Source organism: Tachypleus tridentatus, chromosome 1 (genome assembly GCF_004210375.1).
Source record: "Tachypleus tridentatus isolate NWPU-2018 chromosome 1, ASM421037v1, whole genome shotgun sequence".
Taxonomy (NCBI): Eukaryota; Metazoa; Arthropoda; class Merostomata; order Xiphosura; family Limulidae; genus Tachypleus; species Tachypleus tridentatus.
The window spans coordinates 47,282,765-47,306,210 of record NC_134825.1 but is presented as its reverse complement, the minus strand read 5'-3'; the positions used below and the strand labels follow the sequence as shown (position 1 = coordinate 47,306,210).

The following is a 23,446-nucleotide window of genomic DNA, read 5'->3' as shown; positions in this document are numbered from 1 at the left end:
GTGAATAGAGTATCCTAACCACCAGGCTAGGTCACACACAGTAAATAACCTTACAAACGAAGTGAATAAACTCGACGTTTTTACTTTTGTCTGAAATTCTACGTTAAGCAGTGTTTTGTTATATTAAGCTAGTGTAACGGTTATCAATAGTTATAGTCTTACAGCTCCCACTCAACATTCTCTCACATTTTACAGACAGACACATAATTGTTTATTAATATCGTAGTAACGTAAGCAAAAAAAATAATTTAGCGCAAAATAGTTATTCTGAAGAAATATCCGTTTTTGTCTGGTGTGCCTAACATGTAAAATTAAAACAAACAAACAAACTTATCAAAGATGTCTGCGTTGTATTTCCCCACTTTAGGTTTCGACTGTTAGAATATTAGTTTGTTTTGGATAGCACGAGGAGCTTCATTCTCAAGGGTATTTTGGAGAGGACATTTTGAATTGCTGGCGTAAGTTTACATCAGATCAATGATAGTCCACAGACCTTAAGTACGACTACTGATAAGTGTGGAATGTATAGAACTGTGAATTGAAGGTATGCTCTTATAGTTCAAAAAGTGGTTACCAAAACAAAGTAGGTGGCTAAAGTTCGTGATACTATCCAATGTGAACCATAACCCACCATCAAAAACTTCATTTAACCCTTAACTTTAGGTTCTATACTATCCAAACAGCATTTACAATGATGTTAAAGTTTTTATAATCTCATACTGTCTTCGGAATACAATAATATGATTTTTAAAGCTACAAGTGTTTTAAAAACATTATCCACCAAAAATTATCCTAAGAGTTAAAGGGTCAGTGACGTTTGTGTATTTAACTCTTAGCGTCTTCTAGAAAATTAACATCATTGTATTGTAGTAAATAGTTTCTTAAAATTGTTACTTTCATTAAGTTACTGCTTTCTCTTTTTTGAGTGATTAATATAAGCTATTTAAGACTAAAGAATTCTTTACGTTCAAATATCACAAGTAAAAGTAAACCCTTTAGAATGGACGTTAAGCTTTAAATAGTTTTATCTTGATTTTTCTTCGTGCAATACCATATATTGAAAAACTGTGATGCTAAGCGGAATGTTATACATGATTGATTTAAAATGTAGAACGGTGAATATGTTTTGTTATTTATTGACAATAATTTAAGTATACTTTTCAATCAGTTTTTATTGAAATTTAGAATGTACTGCCATCTGTACTGTCGATGACAACTACCGTATTTACAGATATAAAAGAATTGACATAAAAATGTTGAAAGCCATATATTATAAGGAAATTTCTTATGACATTTGTCAGTATAAATTTCAAAATATACTATGATTACCTAAATTGTTGTACTTTAAAACGCATCTTCAGCCCAGTACTGGTTTCGAGTAAGAAGAGAGACATATTAAAACTGTTTCTAGATGAAAGATCATCTTTCATTAATTCAGCACAAACTGGACATTATAGCTTATACAAAGTGACATTGAAGTTGTAAACTGCTTCTGTTAAAATGTCATCACTTGCATATTAATAAGTATTATACATCACGTGCTATTTATAGATTATTTATTACCAGGTAACAATTCACTTGTACTCATAGTATTAATTCGTAAATGTCATAGGCCCACAAAATATAATATGTATAGCGTTTACTTCAGCAATAATAGTCAAATTCCAATTTCAGAATGAAGTACGCCCAACAGCATCGTTATCAATTGTATTTATATGTTACTCTTAGAAGTACATGATACATAAAGTTAGAAGTATTAACTTTAGTTTTCACACTTAAACGCCATTCAAGAGCATAAGAATATAATGTTGACGCTTGTTTTTTAAGTATCATTACGAAGGTAAACTAATACGTAGAATCATACACTGACTGCTCTATACGTTAAAATACTTTTGTTTTTATTTGCGAGCTTCAGAGCTCCTACCAAACGCTTCATTTGACAACGTATTGAGCAACGTACCTTTTTGCCCAAGGAAGAAGTCCAACAGTTTGCAAATGATAGAACAGCATTTTAATTTAGGGAATAGTCCGTCTATAATTCTACATGTTGGTTGTACTTCGTAGTAAATTAACCAAGATCATAAGTCACACCATATGCATAAGTATACATCATTCATAAAAGAACACATAATTTGTTGTGAATTTCTTACAAAGCTACATGGGATCTATCTGCTCTAACTGTCCCTTATTTATCTGTGGCAGACTAGAAGGAAAGCAGCTAACCAACACGACTACAGCTAACTCCTGGGTTACTCTCCTTCCATCGAGTAGTGGGATAGAAAATCACATTATACCACATATGTGGCTAAGGGAGTGAGCCTGTTAGGTGAAAATCCACACAATATAGGTTAATGCGTTATTTATACAAGGACACAATCCACATAATATACGTCAGTGTATGTTTTTTAAATAAGAACATAATCCATATAGTATAGAATAGTATATGTTATTTACAAAAGAACATGATCCACACAGTACATATTGGTTATGTTATTTAAACAAGAACATAAACCACACAATCTATTTAATATATGTCAGCGTATCACAAATGTTCTCGGTTCACGGCGCCCCTAAGCAAAAGGAAAAACCTAACATTTCCGTTTACTAAGTAGTTGTGTCCAAACAAGTTAATATTTAATAATTATTTATGTCTTAACAACTTAGTAGCCGTTTCAAATAATAATACATGTAAAATGAAAATAAAAAAACATATTTTTATTTCATTTATAAATAGCCACAATTACTAATGGAATGTGTGCGTCTGTTGAGCACTGCACAACTTCTCAAACCTTAGAATCAGATTGGATACCGCCACTCTCATTCCTGTTCTACATTGATTTTCGCGCGGTACTTGCTTTTTATTACAGCAACCACCAAAAACTCAGCTTCGCAGAGATATGACGTCGCAAATGGAATTAGGATTCCCTGAGCTTTAGCACTTAGCAGCAAATATTCATCTTTTATTGATATCCAAAACTCAGTTAGTTCCATGTTGCCAAATTTTGTTTTTAAAGTCTTGTTACAATACAGTTCAATAAGATTTTCTTCTTCTACAGAGGTGAATTCAGATGGGGCCTTAGCTTTAAATATGTCTTAGATTCATGCAAACTTCTCCATATCTTCTGGAAAGTAATTTTCAAATCAGTCATTGTGTTGTGTTAGGTGCTCCTCAAAAAACAGATTTTAGTTCGTGGGTCAAATAAACTTCATTGGATTTAACAACTTGCTGCAACAAGGGGAAACAGTCTTTGCCACCATCTTCGTTTATTTTTCTTTTCCATAGTAGTAACCTTTTTCTTAAGGCTGAAACTTTCTCTGCGAGCTTCAGAATGTGCGTGTTGCTTCTCTGCAGAGAGAGACTGAACGCATTCAGTTTTTCGAAGAGATCACACAGGCATGCTAATTTGGACAAAAAAATTCAGTATCCAAGAAGCTTTTAACACATTCTTGTTCATCTTCTTCGAGATAAGAGTAGCTACAGTCGTAATTCGAACACACGGGACAGAACATTCCCAAGGGATAGCCATCGCGAGCTACAATAGTACAACAAAGATGTGTACTCAGATCCCATATCCTCACACATTTTTTTTAAAAACCTCGCCTTCTGTGGCCGAGTTCTTATAAAGTTCACCACTTTCAACACACTTTCCAAGACTAGGTTCAGTGGGGAACTCAGGTGCTTTGACGCAAGAGTTTCCCTATGAATTATGCAGTAGGTTCACAGTGCATCAAGAGTTTTTCCTCCTGAAATCCTTCATAACAGCTGGACATAAGGCGACCACCATCGGTACAGAAGCTGACTTACTTCGTCCAGTTTAAGTTGTTTTCATAAATAAAAGTGTGAAGGATTTCAAACAAGTCTTAAGCCTTTGTACCTGCAGTGATACTTTTACAAAAGAGAAGGTCTTCAACAATTTTGTCACAATCCACGAAACAAGTGTAGCAAATCAAATGAGCATCATTGTTATTATCCGTCGCCTCATCTAACTGTAACCCGAATTCCTTCCCTTTGATTTTTTTCAATTAGCTGATAGTTGAGGTCTTTATCCACGTGTTAAACTCTACAACTGAGAGTACTGTTGGATAAAAGCACCTTTGAAAGCAGTGTTCCCTCAGATTCATCTACCATAATGTTCACCATATCCACTGCGATGGTGTGAGGCTTTTTAGATTTCGTGACTCTATATGCCACCTTGTATGATGCTAGTAAAACGCTGCTTGGTAGTAATGCTTGTTTCAAAAATGTACCTTTTTGTTCTTTCAGTTTTTTTTTTAATTTTCTGGTAAAATATTCACGGGGTTTATTAGCCATGTTAGGATGACTGGTCTTTAAATGGTATTTTAGTTTACTTGGAAGCATGCATTCTGCAGCTATAACTTTTAGACATAATGCACACTGTGGACACTCTTCATGATTGACATCTACCAATGTAAAACCAAAATCTAGATAAATATCGTCATATTTCCGTTTCCTTACAACTTTGCTGCTGGTCTGTTGTTCGCCATCCTTTCTCCACTTCCACACTTGTCATTAATGTTCAAGAATATTTTCATTTTTATACACAAGGACTAAAAATCAACAAAATAATTCTCTGAATTTTGCGAGACCTCGTGGACACTTGATCACAACACCTTTCAGTTATTTAGATTACTGACGCACCCGGAGAGTCGACAGGTATTTATATACAAAATCTAAGATACGAGGAAGTTCGAGAAGTTACTGGCGTAGCCGAAAGAACAAGTAAACAAAAACATATCTCAAACTTTCGAGAACGTCATCGAAAGGAATGTAGCCCTATATAATGTTAAAACTGTGAACTACCTCAAGCTAGTAGATGGTGCGGTGTCCGATAAATGTCGATATCACTGTGTTTCCCTTGAAATTTTGAAATTATTGATGACGAGAAACCCACTTGAAATAAAAATGTATCTCAGAACGGCTGGTATGGGTATTATCACTTTTATTGACAAGGAAAGAACAACGTTTCGACCTTCCTAGGTCATCTTCAGGTTAAGAAAGAGAGATTTTGCAAATGACCGATGCTGGACATATGTCTTAAGGACGAGAGTATAAACGGCAACGGGATTGTAGGGGCGGGGCAATTGGATGTTAGGTTACACTGCACAACAAAATTTTTGCTTCTTGAACATTGTTGGGTGTTCCTTATAGATTTTTGACTGCTGATCACGAAAATAACATCCGAATTTGCCCATCACGTACCGTTTCATCGAAATCTTCAGTTTCACCAGGACATTGCTACACTGAAAAAACGATATCAGAGCAACTGAAATCCGTTAGTGCTTGCTGACTTTTGTTGAACACTGCAACGTGATGTACCGGACATTGAATACAAACGAAAATCTGGAGCAAAACACTTTTAATTATGTTGAACTTGATAGCGTATTAGAAACATAAACGCAATTAAATACGTTATTGCTGGTAAACAGTTAACTGTCTATTTCTCAGAGTTCCTACGTGATGAAGCAAAACCAAAACTATATTTGTGCATACCCACCAGGTACCTGTCACAATCAGCAAAAATTTTTCAGGAAGCAAAACTTTTCAAAAAAATTGTTGTGCAGTGTTATTAATCAGTATAGGTATAAAGGTGTTCCTTTATATTGATTTAATCTTGGTTTTAGTTGCTGTATAAGTAGGGCGTCTTTGATTTTGCGTTTGTTTACATTTGTTTTCCTACTTAGTATCTGTGTGTTTTCTATGGTTATGCTGTGTTTATTTGATTTGTAGTGTTCAAAAACGTATAAAGGTTTTTTTTTGTGTTCTTTGCAAAAACTGTCACGACTTCTATATTGGAGAAACAAGCAGAAAAATGGAAACTAAATTCAAAGAACAAAAAAAAACATCTTCACATGTTTTTGAACACTGTAAATCAAATAAACACAAAATAACCATAGAAAACTCCCACATAATAAGTAGGGAAACAAATATAAATAAACACAAAATCAAAGAAGCCCTAATTATACAACAACTAAAACCAAAATTAAACCAATATAAAGGAATACCTTTATACCTACACTACTTAATAACCTAACATGAAACTGCAACGCCCCCTACAATCTCGTACTCGTTTATACTCACGTCCCTAAGATAAGTATGTGTCCGGCAACGGTCTTTTGCAAACTCTTTCCTTCTTAACCCGAAGATAACCTAGAAAGGTCGAAACGCTGTTCTCTCCCTATCAGTAAAAGTGCTAATACCCATGCCAGCCGTTCTGAGATACAAAATTTAAAATATCCGTGGCGCCCTGGGACACCGCGGCGCACAGTTTGGGAACCACTGGTATATGTCATTTACACAAGAGCCAAACCAAATAATATACATTAATATATTCCATTTACACAAGAGTATAATCCACACAACATACATTAGTATGTCACTGAAATAAGTGTATAATCCACACAATATACATTAACATGCTCTATTTATGTAAGAGTATAATATACACAATATATAACAGTGTGTGTCATTTACATAAGAACATAATAAACGTAATGTTACTAACAATGACGATACTTAAATGCTATTCGAACGAGGAAGTATTGTACGCAGTGTGAACATTGGTTGTGCCTGAACGTCATATGTACTGCAACATAATACATTTAGGATTATCATTACTAAATATCTCCGAATGTCATTTACTCGAGGACATATATCCCAACACTTCTGCATTAACTATATTGTAGTAGCTCATTCTATTCTATTCACACAATATATTAGCTCATTCAACTGGAGCAGGTATATAGTGATTAAAATGACAGTAAATCAGTTCACAGTAACAGAAACTGACTACATAGAACCAAGCTAATTAATAGGACTGTAGCACCAAGAGGATAGTTTAAGCTATACTTGTTTACTGGTTAAACTGTACGCAGGATATTTCGAGTCAATAAAGTTCAATCTCTTATTGCAGTAGGATGCTTAAAACTAAGTTAGTATGCAAGATAACAGCAAACATAGAGCAATTAAAACCTTGATAATTAATCTCACTGTACTAAATTAATGGTAGTTTTCCCGATCTTCTATGGCAACAGTATTAGGATGCTTAAAACTAGGTTATTATACACGATGATCACAGACATAGTACAATCAAAACCTTAATAGATCACCTTAGTGTACTAAAAATATGGTAGTTCGACTGACTGTAGAAGAACCAGAATAAATTAAAGCATAATACTTTATTTCAGAGGAATATCTGGGTTCTTATAATACTATAACTTCGACTTTTATTTACAGCAACGTTCTTGTAATCTTAGTAATGCATCTTACCTTATAACCCTTGCACTTTACCTGACCTTTACAACAAAATTATCAAAACCACTCTAATTTACCAGACGTAGCAAAAGTAGGCCAGAAGCGTCACTACATATTAAAACAAAGACTCGGGGCATAACCAATACGAACGTGGACAATATAAACTGTTTGCTTTACATCAAAAAATGTCCCATGCTAGGACAGCGACAAGTCTTCGGATTTACATCGCTAAAATCAAGGGTTCGATTCCTCTCAGTGGACACAGCAGATAGCCCAATGTGACTTTGCTATAAGAAAACACACACGCACATCGAAGAACATGCATATGATAAATCACGTTTCTATTAAATGAGACAACAAAATGTTTCATCATACGAGCAGTTTTCCCCTGATTGTCTGTTAGTGGCATTCATTATTAAACTAGAAGTATCGGGTAGTTGAGAGAAAGGAGAGAGCATCATAAAGAACTTATTTGAATACTGAATTTTAAATAGTTTATGGTAAATGTCGTTTATACACATACATCCTCCTGTTGTTCCTTATTATATAAGAGCTTTTATACCTTTAGCTGGTCATTAGTAGACAATTTGGTTACGTAAAATGTATAGATATGTCTTATATCAAAGTGAAAACAGTAAACACGCTATTAAAATATACAAGATTGATTTTAGGAGAGAACAGAAATGAATAAATCAAAATCAAACATTAGTATTGTGTCTTTAAAAAACACAAGATGGTCTTTAAAAGTCTAAGTCGTTCTGTAAGTATGATGTTCGTTTCACTCTAATGGTACTGACAGAATGTGTTTGTTGTTATCGGAATCGGGAGAAAGTGGAGGTTGACTTCCACAGTCTACTTTTGACTAACAGGATTAATAGACTATGTTAACCAAATGCAATGCCTCAAACTTGTTAAAAGAGTAATGAGGCTAGACGTGATTCAAGGTACTTATCCTTTCTCTACAAATCTCTACATTATTAGGCGTGCTATGTTTGGGACGCTCACGTCCTTTGCAATAATAAACAATTAAAATAACGCTTACATTTCCCTTATTAAAATAAATACAAGTATCATTCTGAATGTAGCTAGAAACAAAAACTATCAATCATTTTCCATCGTAAATCAGCTTATTTTAACGTGATAAACATAATTCACGTTTATAAAACATTGCTGTTTATGGATATTCAAGTTCAAAAGCTTTTTCTTCTATTACGTCGAAAAAACAACCAACCACTAAACCCACCACTCTGTTTTATCTAGATGATTAATTAATATGTGTTAATATTTGCACCAAACTTACCCCAATAAAAAACAAGTTTAGTTTATACCATTAGCAATGTTATTTTGCACGCGAATAGTTTAGAGCGCATCATTATATGTGAGCTATAGATTTGATCTAAGTGAGTCATTCACATGCCTTCATTGGCATGTGCATATATATATATATATATATACACACACACACTCATGTATGTGGAAGAGCCCAAACGATAAGGACAGTCGCTTAGTATATACCATGACATATTACGTATCATGAACGCCATTCCTCAGAGAGCCGTATTCCCTTTATGACTTAATAAATAACTTTATTTTACGACTTACACAGTAATTTATTACCAACGTATGTCCTGATATACAACCAAATTTTCCAGATAAAAAATAGAGAAGTTTACTACGATAACTGCTTACAAAAAAAATCGAGTGCAGCTGTATTTAATTTTATTATTAACATCTATGTTATATCCGTCTAACATCTATTAGCAGTTTTTATTGACGTCACAAAAGTTTTCTACTCTATTACTATTTCTTTCCATAAGTACGCATTCATAACAACATTAGCTATTATAACTAAGATAATATGAACTGTTACCACTTAGAAAACAATATTAGTTACTGTCATCAAGCTAACAATACCAGCTGCTACCACTTAGAAAACAATATTAGTTACTGTCATCAAGCTAACGATACCAGCTGCAACCACTTAGAAAACAATATTAGTTACTGTCATCAAGCTAACGATACCAGCTGCTACCACTTAGAAAACAATATTATTTACTGTCACCAAGCTAACGATACCAGCTGCTACCACTTAGAAAACAATATTAGTTACTGTCACCAAGCTAACGATATCAGCTGCTACCACTTAGAAAACAATATTAGTTACTGTCACCAAGCTAACGATACCAGCTGCTACCACTTAGAAAACAATATTAGTTACTGTCACCAAGCTAACGATACCAGCTGCTACCACTTAGAAAACAATATTAGTTACTGTCACCAAGCTAACGATATCAGCTGCTACCACTTAGAAAACAATATTAGTTACTGTCACCAAGCTAACGATACCAGCTGCTACCTCTAAGATAACAATATTAGCTGTAACCACTAGGATAATGACATTGGTTGTTACCACTACGATATGGATATTAGCATTTACCACTAATATAACGAAGAAGTATGATAACCTTTGATTTCATAATAGCAAAGAAGTGTTTGTTAGCTATCTCCAAGATGAAGAAATATGTTGCCCATTTGTTTGTTTTTTCTTAGCCTGAAGATGACCTAGAAAGTTCGAAACGTTGTTTTTTCCTTATCAATAAAAGTGTTAATACCCATACCAGCCGTTCTGAGATACATTGTGTTACCCATTGTTACTAAGACAACTTAGGAAGGCGTTAACTTTTATTCCCCAGCTGCTTTTGGGCCTGGATCTATTCTATAAGTTTTATAGACAAGTGGCATAATCTCTATTATAACATATTCTTCCTAATGACATAAAATGTTAAATCCACTTAGGGTTAGCTTTTAAAACATACGTTTAGGAATATAATGTTGAAGGTATAAGGTTATTTGCTTCAGATAAGTTATTAATACACCTCTTATATATTTTACTACAACGATTAGTTGAAACTTAAGAAAAAAATTCTGGCTCGTAAGCTTTCTTAAGACATTTATATTATAGCTTAATATATAAATAAAATAAAATAAAAAGTAAATAGCAGGAGAAAACGCATCTGCTGGTGTATATTATTTTAATTGAACAATTTTTCTATGCTTTATTAATCCATAGTTCGTATGTAGTGATCAGGTTTATACAGACATGATTTAAACCAGTATGGTTAATGTAATGCACATATGCATAGGCAAGTTCTACTATTTTCGATCAGAAGACAGTGTAATGTGAGTTTGGTTATTGAATTTCGCCCAAAGCTACATAATGGCTGACAGATCCTAATTTTGAAGTGAAACACTAGGAAAGGCAGCTAGTTGACACAACTTATCAACAACTCTTGTGAGACTTGTCACACCAAATAATGAGATTTGAACATCACTCTAATAACGCACCTACGGTCCAAAGAGTGAAGTATGATTTCATGTTTATGTTTCATGGTAACAAAAAGCGTCTTCCGATTTACATCACTAAACTCAGGGGTTCTGTACCCCTCAGTGGATACAGCAGATAGCCCGATGTGATTTTGCTATAAGAAAATACAAACAGAATGTGAAACATGGAACCTCAAGCCCACAGTTAGACATGCTAGCTTCTGTGTTGCATTTAGCTTATTTCCTGTAGAAAATTTACAGATAAACTGGTAGTTTATACATATAACGTTTTTATTGTTCTTTTATTTAAAGCAAAGCAGTGAGCTGATACGGAATGTACAGACAGAAGCTGATTCAGAAACTGTTTCAACACTTTTCAGATCTCTGAAATATGATTATAAAATTAAACTGCGTTTAGTATTGTTAAGCACACAACTACATAATTGGCTGTCTGTGGTTCGCCCAATACGGTTATCGAAATCCGGCTTTTCAACGTTTTAAAACTACACTTACAGCTGAATCACTGGAGAGGCATAACATTAAGTATTATTAAGAAAGACCAGGTTATGTCTGCTAACCACAGTAAGTTTTACACATCCTAAAATACAAGGAATGGAAAGGATTAAGCTGTCAGTCATAAGAAACTTTGTTTAATTGATAGTTGATTGGTTTAATTCATTTTCCTTTCCCTTAACAAAGTAAGTACTGCTTTAAGTTAAATATAATACAATAAATAAAATTACCAGTCCTCTTTTTAAAAACAAATCGGTAGACCAAGATAATTTATACTGAATACATTAATCAATGAATTCAATTTATCAGTACTCTGTTCTAAAGAAAATTGTCAGTATAGTTAAGTCACTACCCATTTTAATTGAATACAGTAGTTGGTGAAGCTAAGTTATCAGTACTCTGTTCTAAAGAAAATTGTCAGGAGAGTTATGTCACTAGCCATTTTAATTGAATACAGTAGTTGGTGAAGCTAAGTTATCAGTACTCTGTTCTAAAGAAAATTGTCAGGAGAGTTATGTCACTAGCCATTTTAATTGAATACAGTAGTTGGTGAAGCTAAGTTATCAGTACTCTGTTCTAAAGAAAATTGTCAGTAGAGTTATGCCACTAGCCATTTTAATTGAATACAGTAGTTGGTGAAGCTAAGTTATCAGTTCTCTGTTCTAAAGAAAATTGTCAGTAGAGTTATGTCACTATCCATTTTAATTGAATACAGTAGTTGGTGAAGCTAAGTTATCAGTTCTCTGTTCTAAAGAAAATTGTCAGGAGAGTTATGCCACTAGCCATTTTAATTGAATACAGTAGTTGGTGAAGCTAAGTTATCAGTACTCTGTTCTAAAGAAAATTGTCAGTAGAGTTATGTCACTAGCCATTTTAATTGAATACAGTAGTTGGTAAAGCTAAGTTATCAGTACTCTGTTCTAAAGAAAATTGTCAGTAGAGTTATGTCACTAGCCATTTTAATTGAATACAGTAGTTGATGAAGCTAAGTTATCAGTACTCTGTTCTTAAGAAAACTGTCAGTAGAGTTATGCCACTAGCCATTTTAATTGAATACAGTAGTTGATGAAGCTAAGTTATCAGTACTCTGTTCTTAAGAAAACTGTCAGTAGAGTTATGCCACTAGCCATTTTAATTGAATACAGTAGTTGGTGAAGCTAAGTTATCAGTACTCTGTTCTAAAGAAAATTGTCAGTAGAGTTATGTCACTAGCCATTTTAATTGAATACAGTAGTTGATGAAGCTAAGTTATCAGTACTCTGTTCTTAAGAAAACTGTCAGTAGAGTTATGTCACTAGCCATTTTAATTGAATACAGTAGTTGATGAAGCTAAGTTATCAGTACTCTGTTCTTAAGAAAACTGTCAGTAGAGTTATGTCACTAGCCATTTTAATTGAATACAGTAGTTGATGAAGCTAAGTTATCAGTACTCTGTTCTTAAGAAAACTGTCAGTAGAGTTATGTCACTAGCCATTTTAATTGAATACAGTAGTTGGTGAAGCTAAGTTATCAGTACTCTGTTCTAAAGAAAATTGTCAGTAGAGTTATGCCACTAGCCATTTTAATTGAATACAGTAGTTGGTGAAGCTAAGTTATCAGTACTCTGTTCTAAAGAAAATTGTCAGTAGAGTTATGTCACTAGCCATTTTAATTGAATACAGTAGTTGATGAAGCTAAGTTATCAGTACTCTGTTCTTAAGAAAACTGTCAGTAGAGTTATGTCACTAGCCATTTTAATTGAATACAGTAGTTGATGAAGCTAAGTTATTAGTACTCTGTTCTTAAGAAAACTGTCAGTAGAGTTATGTCACTAGCCATTTTAATTGAATACAGTAGTTGGTGAAGCTAAGTTATCAGTACTCTGTTCTTAAGAAAACTGTCAGTAGAGTTATGTCACTAGCCATTTTAATTGAATACAGTAGTTGGTGAAGCTAAGTTATCAGTACTCTGTTCTAAAGAAAATTGTCAGTAGAGTTATGCCACTAGCCATTTTAATTGAATACAGTAGTTGGTGAAGCTAAGTTATCAGTTCTCTGTTCTAAAGAAAATTGTCAGTAGAGTTATGTCACTATCCATTTTAATTGAATACAGTAGTTGGTGAAGCTAAGTTATCAGTTCTCTGTTCTAAAGAAAATTGTCAGGAGAGTTATGCCACTAGCCATTTTAATTGAATACAGTAGTTGGTGAAGCTAAGTTATCAGTACTCTGTTCTAAAGAAAATTGTCAGTAGAGGTATGTCACTAGCCATTTTAATTGAATACAGTAGTTGATGAAGCTAAGTTATCAGTACTCTGTTCTTAAGAAAACTGTCAGTAGAGTTATGCCACTAGCCATTTTAATTGAATACAGTAGTTGGTGAAGCTAAGTTATCAGTACTCTGTTCTAAAGAAAATTGTCAGTAGAGTTATGTCACTAGCCATTTTAATTGAATACAGTAGTTGATGAAGCTAAGTTATCAGTACTCTGTTCTTAAGAAAACTGTCAGTAGAGTTATGTCACTAGCCATTTTAATTGAATACAGTAGTTGATGAAGCTAAGTTATCAGTACTCTGTTCTTAAGAAAACTGTCAGTAGAGTTATGTCACTAGCCATTTTAATTGAATACAGTAGTTGATGAAGCTAAGTTATCAGTACTCTGTTCTTAAGAAAACTGTCAGTAGAGTTATGTCACTAGCCATTTTAATTGAATACAGTAGTTGGTGAAGCTAAGTTATCAGTACTCTGTTCTTAAGAAAACTGTCAGTAGAGTTATGCCACTAGCCATTTTAATTGAATACAGTAGTTGGTGAAGCTAAGTTATCAGTACTCTGTTCTAAAGAAATTTGGCAGTAGAGTTATGCCACTAGCCATTTTAATTGAATACAGTAGTTGGTGAAGCTAAGTTATCAGTACTCTGTTCTAAAGAAAATTGTCAGTAGAGTTATGTCACTAGCCATTTTAATTGAATACAGTAGTTGATGAAGCTAAGTTATCAGTACTCTGTTCTTAAGAAAACTGTCAGTAGAGTTATGTCACTAGCCATTTTAATTGAATACAGTAGTTGATGAAGCTAAGTTATCAGTACTCTGTTCTTAAGAAAACTGTCAGTAGAGTTATGTCACTAGCCATTTTAATTGAATACAGTAGTTGATGAAGCTAAGTTATCAGTACTCTGTTCTTAAGAAAACTGTCAGTAGAGTTATGTCACTAGCCATTTTAATTGAATACAGTAGTTGATGAAGCTAAGTTATCAGTACTCTGTTCTAAAGAAAATTGTCAGTAGAGTTATGCCACTAGCCATTTTAATTGAATACAGTAGTTGGTGAAGCTAAGTTATCAGTACTCTGTTCTTAAGAAAACTGTCAGTAGAGTTATGTCACTAGCCATTTTAATTGAATACAGTAGTTGATGAAGCTAAGTTATCAGTACTCTGTTCTTAAGAAAACTGTCAGTAGAGTTATGTCACTAGCCATTTTAATTGAATACAGTAGTTGATGAAGCTAAGTTATCAGTACTCTGTTCTTAAGAAAACTGTCAGTAGAGTTATGTCACTAGCCATTTTAATTGAATACAGTAGTTGATGAAGCTAAGTTATCAGTACTCTGTTCTTAAGAAAACTGTCAGTAGAATTATGCCACTAGCCATTTTAATTGAATACAGTAGTTAGTGAAGCTAATTTATCAGTTCTCTGTTATAGAGGATATAGTGAGCATAGTTTCGACACTAGCCATTTACCACTAGTCCTCTCTACTACAGACAGTGGGAACTACGTTACCGGTATCTTCTATGAAATAATAACAGAGTTTGTGTGATTAGTTTTCTCTTATCTGAAGCGATTTAAAAATTAAGTTTTTGTTTAGAAATTTAAAGTTTTGTGTCTTATATCATACCGTAGCAATTTGTTTTTCAAATTTGTAACTTAGATGACAAAAAGCGAATAACCGTCGAGATTTTACTTGGCTTCAAATATGTACATCTTCTGTGAAAACTTGGCTATATTCCGGGAGGGGTGACGTCGCGAGAGTCAAAAACACTAGTCAGTTGTCACTACAGATATTGATTTTATTGTGAGGATATACAGCAATTATTTTGAGAATTAAAAAGCAAGATGGTTTGAGTGCACTAAAAGAACCAACAGGGATGCAAGGAATAGTTTCTTTCATTTCCCTGATGATTCATTGAGAATAAACATAAAACTAAACGCGCTGACTTCTCTACAATCACGTATAGCAGGATATACTAGGATCATTTTGAGCATAACTGCAATAGAATACACATGAAAAAAAAACTGGCTAGATTTGGTTACCAAGTATCATACAATAAATTAAAACCAGATGCCATATTAACAATATTCTGTGGTATCGGTGTTTATAAGTCTGAAAAACAAAAGGAAATAGAGACAATAACACTGAAGAATCAGCGTAATTAGAAGAGACAGTTCACCAACAAAGAACCAGACCTCGAAAAACCTACGAAAAACATAAAACCTGTTAATTACAAATATAAACATAATTTCGTGAATGATAGTCCATTTTAGTTATTCCTCTTTTTATTTCATTATGAGATTTTTATTTAAATATTTACAAATTTCCATGAAATCACAAGTTGACTGTTATTATTAGTAGTAGTAGTACTAGTTATTGTATTAATTGTGTCAGGCGCACATAAAAATCGAAAGTTTGACCAACTCGCTAACTGAAAATTACAAATCCAGTTGTCGATGACAACCTTTTAATTTAACACTGAACCCCCAGTACCAACTATTAGATTGCTTCAATTCGACGGAAACAAGATATCTAGCATTAAGGTGCTTCTATTCAACAGATACCTGATATCAAGTATTAGATTGTTTCTAATTGACGGAGACCCGATATTAAGTATTAGGTTGTCTCCACTCCATGCAACCCGATATTAAGTATCAGGATATTTCTACTCGATCAAAACCCACCATCAAACATAAGGTTGTTTCTAATCAATGTAAACCCGGCATTAGTTGTTTGGCTGTTTTTACACGATAGAATCTTAATATAAAGTAATGTTTGTAATTATTGATTAACGTAAGTATCAATTTTTTATTTAATCTGTACATTATTATAATTATTTAATTTATTTGGCTAATGCATTTATTTATTCAGGGCGGCTTACAGGTGCTTTCCTACAATGTTCTATATAAATATATGTATGCAACATTACATAATATCTAATTCGTGTGGCTTCTAGTTTTCACAGATAATTTAATACTAGAAACAAGAAAAAGACTAAAAAAGCTACATTTTATCACCAGTTTACTTATATAATATTACTCTTCTATATTATTTATTAGCTATGTTGAACTAATATATGGTACAATTCTGCTTTAGATACATAAACAATGGGAAAAGAACATAAGAAAAGATCGTTTTACTGAATATGTCAAATTATGGATAGAAATAAATAACCAAGGTTAACCCAAAGTAACACAATATATAAGTTTCGTCATCTAAGTTTGTTTGTTTTTTTTTAATTTCGCGCAAAGCTACCCTAGCTGTCCCTAATTTAGCAGTGTAAGACCAGAGGGAAGGCAGCTAGTCATCACCACCCACCGCTAACTCTTGGGCTACTCTTTTACCAACGAATAGTGGGATTGACCACCACACTATAACGCCCCCACGGCTGAAAGGGCGAGCATGTTTGGTGTGACGGGAATTCGAACACGCAACCCTCAGATTACAAGTCGAGTGCCTTAACCACCTGGCAATGCCAGGCCTGTTATCTTACGTACGTTTTTCATAATTTAGGTGTTGGTGTATGAATTGCAAATAGAAAAGTAGTACATTCCTATCTACACTGTAAAACGTAACAAAGATTTTACCAAGAACTAAACTCATTTTTAACTCTAGAGGTTTTAGTTGTTATGACAGCGATCAAAACCACCCCTTCCGAAGAACACTCAGCTTAATAATATTGTAATGACGGATCGTCTAAGCTTTGCTTAGCCTTTGCTCTTAACTACAAACACACAAATGTTTCCATTTTATATTGTTCGAGGAATAAAGTATATAGTTCTTGCTGACCTTACAGTCAATTAGAAAGGATTGCGTAATCGCTGCTTGCAACTTTTTATTAAATGTTCCTAGTTTGTTATCTCAGTAAACATCATCATTTAATATTATTGGTTATTGAAGATATACGAATTTATAAGCAGTCTTGTCAGCTTCATGATACAGCAAAAGTGATTTGTTGCAGTGCAAATGGTTGATTAACCAATTTATAACATGATTTTGGTACAACACTCCTATGTGCTAATATACGACGATATTTTTCTGTGCACAGCCTTCTACAGTCTGACTTACAGATAAAGTGTGTGTGTGTTTTCTTATAGCAAAGCCACAAAGGGCTATCTGTTGAGTCCATCGAGAAGAAACGAAATCCTGATTTTTGCGTTATAAATCCGTAGACTTACAGCTGTACCAGCAAGGGACCTTACAGATAGAACATCCTTTGTTTGCTAATCTTCAAACTTGTTTACCGGTACAATATTACTTTACACGTGCGATTTCCTATTCTCAACTTCAGGGTTACAGATTGAAAATAATAATTTTAATATTTCTGTGCTTTAATTCCACTTAAATATCTCACATTCTAAGATTGGACATTAGAGGTAAACCAATAATTTGTATCGTTTGCTATTCTTTGATACTACTTAGCAATACAGAAACATACAATAATAAACATTTTATCTATTAGTAAAACAATAACTTGTTGTCAGCCATTAACTGCAACACATATTTGTAACTGCCAATGTAACAAAAGTAACATTTGCCCTTGTTTAATTATGCTTTATAACTAATGACTAACACAACCATTACCTGTATCCACAATCTGCTTACAGCTACTCCTATCTGTAATTACCACGTGTATAAACCATTGTATAAACTGCTTGTAAAGAACTCTACAAAACCATACAATCCTACTCATTTATACAACTTGTATAAATATTTGGTTTATTATATAATTATTCTTGAGTCCTCATTACTAATCTAATCTAATCTAATCTAACAACCACGCTTACTTGGTATCAGTTCAACTTGCGTATTCGTGTTGTTTAGCTAACAAGTCAATACGAAAGTAATTCAAGTAATAAAACCTTTTTGCTAACAACCACAACTACGAACGGCTTTTTACATTTTAGTACTACAATTATCCAAAATAAATTAATTTAGATTTATGTTTGTTTCATTCCTAGCTACCAGTACAACATAGCTTGTTCGTACACATTGTATTTCAGTTGGTAACCTCACCTACAAACGTAGCTCCCGCTATTTCAACAGTAAGTCTATGGCCTTATAATGCTAAAATTTGGGTTTCGATACTTGTGGTGGACAGAACACAGACTGACCATTGTGTACCGTTGTTCTAAACAAAGTGCAAACTTAATTACAACTGATTTTACTTATACTCTGCTACATTCATTCTGTTTACTGAAACACCACCAACTTACATGTATCCATGGTTTAGGCGTAACGAAGAAGCTGTTTCGTAAGGAGGAACGCTATCCTCAGGAAGCAGACAACAACGACAACATAGCATATCTGAGGCCGCCTGCCGTAGTTCTCTGTTTAATAACAACAGCAATGTTGGGTTGACAAAAGCGTGTACAAATGCCACATGCAGGCTGACTTGGTAGGTTAAAGAGGTCGTTTCCAATCTGGGCTGAGCGAGTGTGATAGTAAAAAGAGGACCCCAAAAGATGAGGTAAGCCACGAGAAGGACAACAAACATCTTTACACGGTGGAGTCCTTCCCTTTCCAACCTATGTATATAGTTGTGTATGTGTTGGTGTTCTCCCATGTCGCGCTCTGAACGCACCGAGATCATAGTGGTTACCAGACCAGCTACTCTAATGGCCTCTAGATTTGATTTGGTTAAATCTCGATGCAACTTCCGCAGGTGAACAGCAGTGAGTAGGACACAAAGCATGTTGACCGATACCCATAAAACGTTCAGGACATAGTGACGAACTGGTCCATATACCATAGGACAAGCTTCTCCTTGCACTGATTCTCTAGCTCCAGAGAGGGCGCCACTGAGAAACGTAGGGCCGAGGTTAATTGTAATACTGGCAAACCAGATAATGAAGAACCCAAAAGCTACACACTGACGACTGTCCAGAGGTATTCCATGCGATTCAGCACGATTTTGGCGAGTCTGCAGTGAAGGCTGACTTATTTCTGGAACCAATGGTGCATCGTTGATAACAGACGTGAGGAGATTGACTGTGGACACAGTGACAAGTAATAAAAAGATTGTTTCTAGCACCGAACACTTGGACAGGTTTTGGCACATCATCACACTTACAGCTAAAGGGACCAGAAGACTTGCTCGGACACAGTCCACCAGACCTTGGTGAAACAACAGTCCCTGGGACCACCTAAAATAAATTAAATAATTTCAGAACTATGTAAAATAATATCATTATTTACTTTTAAAATATTCTGAGTCGTTCAGTCATGATTCGATAATAATGGTTACTCTAGAGTGAAAATTCTTTTCTGTGATTTTGTAATGTTACCAACGAACCATTATATATTTAATCAATTATTTTTCAGTGGTCGTGAATTTTATTACTGACACTCACAGTGTTTAAAGGACAAAATAATATTTTTCGACATAAATGTTTGAACTGTTATTTCAATGAACGACATACTTTTATATCTGATATTTTACACAGATTGCAAGATAAAGAATATATTGATACAGATTTTTTTAAAGTTTAGGTGTACTTCATTGATGTAGTTTTAACCTTAGCAGTAAAATGTTCAAATACACATAATATTTTCATTTTCTATGGAATGTTTGTCTAAAAATTAGTGGAGAATTTCCCTTAATGCAACTTGTGACACATTCATTAACACCATCACAAATTTTCTGAATATGAAACTTAGGTATTAAAATATATTGAATTAAAATACCAAAACATCATATTTCACACTTTTCAAAGCCTGAGATACACAGTACAATCCTGAAGACATATGAATAGGAAATCATAATTTTGCTATTTTAGGCACAATTAGTAAGGCGACGAAGGATGATGCAATTTGTATTTTTTGAAAGTTACTGAACTCCAGGGGCTCAGCGGTAAGCCTGAAGGCTAATAACGCAGAGACCTGTAGTAAGAGAAAAAAATTATAAAAATAGTCCATTGTGTAGTTTCGCGCTTGCAAACAAACAAGAAAAAGTTACTATGTGTTGTACTGTTAATGACCTTTAATTAAGGTTGAAAAATGGTGTTTTGATATTAAGATCCTTGGAGTAAATTACTCTTAAACTTTCTATTTCTTTAAACATTACTTTGTTGCAAGGTTTTGGAATTATAGAAAAAAGAAAACAATCTCCGTAGTTTAAAAATTATTATAACAAATCGGTGCCATTGATAAGTAATTTCAACGTGATTTATAATCATATTTTTTGTTTTAGTTACACTGCTGAATATTTATTGTTACTGCAGACTTTTGGTGGTTGGATACAATTTTATCTAAAGCCTTAAAACACAGAGGTTTATCACCAGAAACGCAGACAAATATATTTGACAAAACCTATAAAAATGATAGTAATTCGAATGAAGTTAAAATATATCCAAACACTCTAACATCACATTCAAAACAACAGCTTGCAATCTGAGTTAGATACTAAGGCAAGTATGCAGTCGAAAATTTGTGAAGTTATTGTCGTTCTTTTTCTACCTTTTGCTTGTTGAAAAGGTAAAACAAAGGACCGACATGAAAAAAAGGACCTTTGCCCTTTCATCTCAAGGGACGTTGTAATGTAGTATTCAGTCCCCACTAATCTTTGGTAAAGAGTAGCCAACTTCAAAATTATGAACAAATAGCACAGGTTATTTTCGAGTAGCTATGCACGAAATTAATAAACAAACAAAGAAACGAAATTCCAAAGGTACAAATTCTTGTAGACATTACTTTGTAATTTGGATTGTTGACAGAGCTATTACATTACTAATATTGTAGACATTACTTTGCACTATGAATTGGTGATAAATCTAATGCATTACTAGTATTGTAGGTATTACTTTGTCCTATGGATTGTTCATAAATCTAACGCAGATTTGTCTATTTGTACTATGAATTGTTGACAGATCTAGAACATTACTAGTATTGCAGAAAATACTTTTTACTATAGATCGCTGACAGATGTAGCACAATACTAGTATTTTTATGAATATATATATTTTAATAGTAGTACTGAATTTTCCTCACTACCACTACATTGATACTGATGACCGAAAGGCTTTGAGACAGGCAAAAATATAAAATAATGGAATAGTGTAATCGTCTAAGATAGCATAACGTAGAGTTTAGGAACAATAAGAAACTGATGGTCAATCTCGGTTGTCGCAATCTCTAAAACCAACTATTAGATAAGAAAGAGTTAAAATATCTATCCAGGTTTCTGCTAAACTCATTCAAATTTACTGCCTCTACATTGTCTGAAGGCAACCCATTCCATCGGCCAACAACCACCCTATTTGAAAAAAATAAAACTGTTTTCGCTGAAGATGACTTCTACCTTGTCTATATTTTTATTTGTGTGCACTAGTTCTGTAATTCTTGCTGTTAAGAACGAAAAAGTTTGATACATTACCAATTCCTCCTACAATATTAAACATTTCAACCAGTTCCCCTATAATTCTTATTTTTCAAAATAAAACAATTTTGAGGATGTATATATGTAAAAACGGCTGTTATGGATAGAGAAAGCTCTATGTAGAGGAGAGAACAACGTTTCGACCTTCTTCGGTCATCGTCAAATTCACGTTGTTCGCTCCTCTACATAGAGCTTTCTCTATCCATAACAGCCGTTTATACATATATATTTTTCTTTACAAGTGGGTTTTCTCGTCATCACGAATTTTGAGGATCTTAGTCACTCCTCATACGACAGCCCATCTTTCACAGGTACCATTTTACTTAACCTCCTCTAAACCCTTTCCAACAATTCAGACATGATACAATAACCCAAATGTGGCATAACAAGTGAACTACACAACGAAATTTTAACCTCTTTAGACTGTATTCTATATTTCTGAAAAGAAAACCAAAAATTATATTTGCTCCTCAACTACCAACAGCACAGTGCTCGGATGGTTTAAAAGACTGATTACCCATTATACCAAGATCTTTTTCTTTCATGACACTCTTAAGGTTATTCCCATCCAAATTATACTTACATCTCAAAGTATATTAACCCACATGCATTTATTTGCCAAACTCACTAAAATGACTAAATGATCTAAATCCTTTTTGCAAACCAGTAGCATTCTCTTCATAGTCAGCATCACCCAAGACCTCAATATCATCAGCAAAATTATGTAATTTATTGGTGATTCCTTCATCTGTGTTATTAATATAAATCAAAAAGAGCAATGGTCTTAAGACTGAGCCATGAGGTACACCACTTGCAACATTAACCCTCTGTTCTTTTCACTCAAGTCACTCTTCTATCCAATTTATTACTCATCCCTCACACCTATAGAGATAAGTTTTTTACAAGCCTTTTAATGGCAATTCATCAAATGCTTTCAGAAAATCCAAATACGCCACATCTACACCTTTACCCTCATCTACAAATGCAGTAATATTTTTTTACGGCGTGTCGAAAGATTTGTAAGACACAATTTTCCCTTAGTACAACCATGTTGACCAACTGATAAAATTCTAAACTTTTTTTTTTTAAATAACTGTGCAAAGTATCTTTTATCAGACTTTCCACAATTTTTCCCAAAACTGAAGTAAGGCTAATAGGACTATAATTACTGGGCAACTTATATTATCTCCCTTGAAGATAGGAGTGTCATTAGCTAGTTTCCAGTCTGTTGGTATTTGTCAACTATTTAAGGACTTATAAAATCAATGATCAAGGCATTCACATATCCAGTCTATGACCTCTTTTAAAACCCTCAGGGAAATATTATCTGGCCTAGAAGCTTTACCATTCTTTAAACTTCTCAACATTATTTTAATAAGCTCAGAATTTCTGCAGTTGTCTTGTTCAATTTTGTTTTCATCATTTGTTCAAGGTGAAGAATACTGTTTAAGTCTTCTTAAGTAAAAACTGAAGTAAAAGCACAATTTAACAACCTAGCCATTTAATAACCATCGCATATAAGCCTTCCTTTACCATCCTTTAAGGGTCCTAACCCCATCCTAACATTTGTTTACCCCTAATGTACTTAAAAATACCTTTACAATTATTTTTTTATATTTTCTGACAACCTTTATTATGCAATCTTTTGGATGTCCTAATTACTTTTTGACCAACTTAATTGATATTCTGTAATTTTCTATAATACCAGTCAATTTA

The 23,446-nt window shown here is 33.7% G+C and overlaps 1 protein-coding gene across 3 annotated transcripts in view; it reads right to left on the bottom strand.

Moving 5' to 3' along the window:
* Nucleotides 1-23,446, bottom strand: part of LOC143248861 (uncharacterized) — a 54,525-nt gene that overhangs the window by 20,372 nt on the left and 10,707 nt on the right. For 2 of the 3 annotated variants that reach the window (XM_076497923.1, XM_076497839.1), the window contains exon 3: nucleotides 18,570-19,499. In XM_076497923.1, the coding sequence (XP_076354038.1) occupies nucleotides 18,570-19,499 (930 nt within the window). Of the gene's footprint in view, nucleotides 1-1,447; nucleotides 2,320-18,569; nucleotides 19,500-23,446 lie in introns of those variants that run through there. The other variant, XM_076497748.1, reaches the window with a different exon arrangement.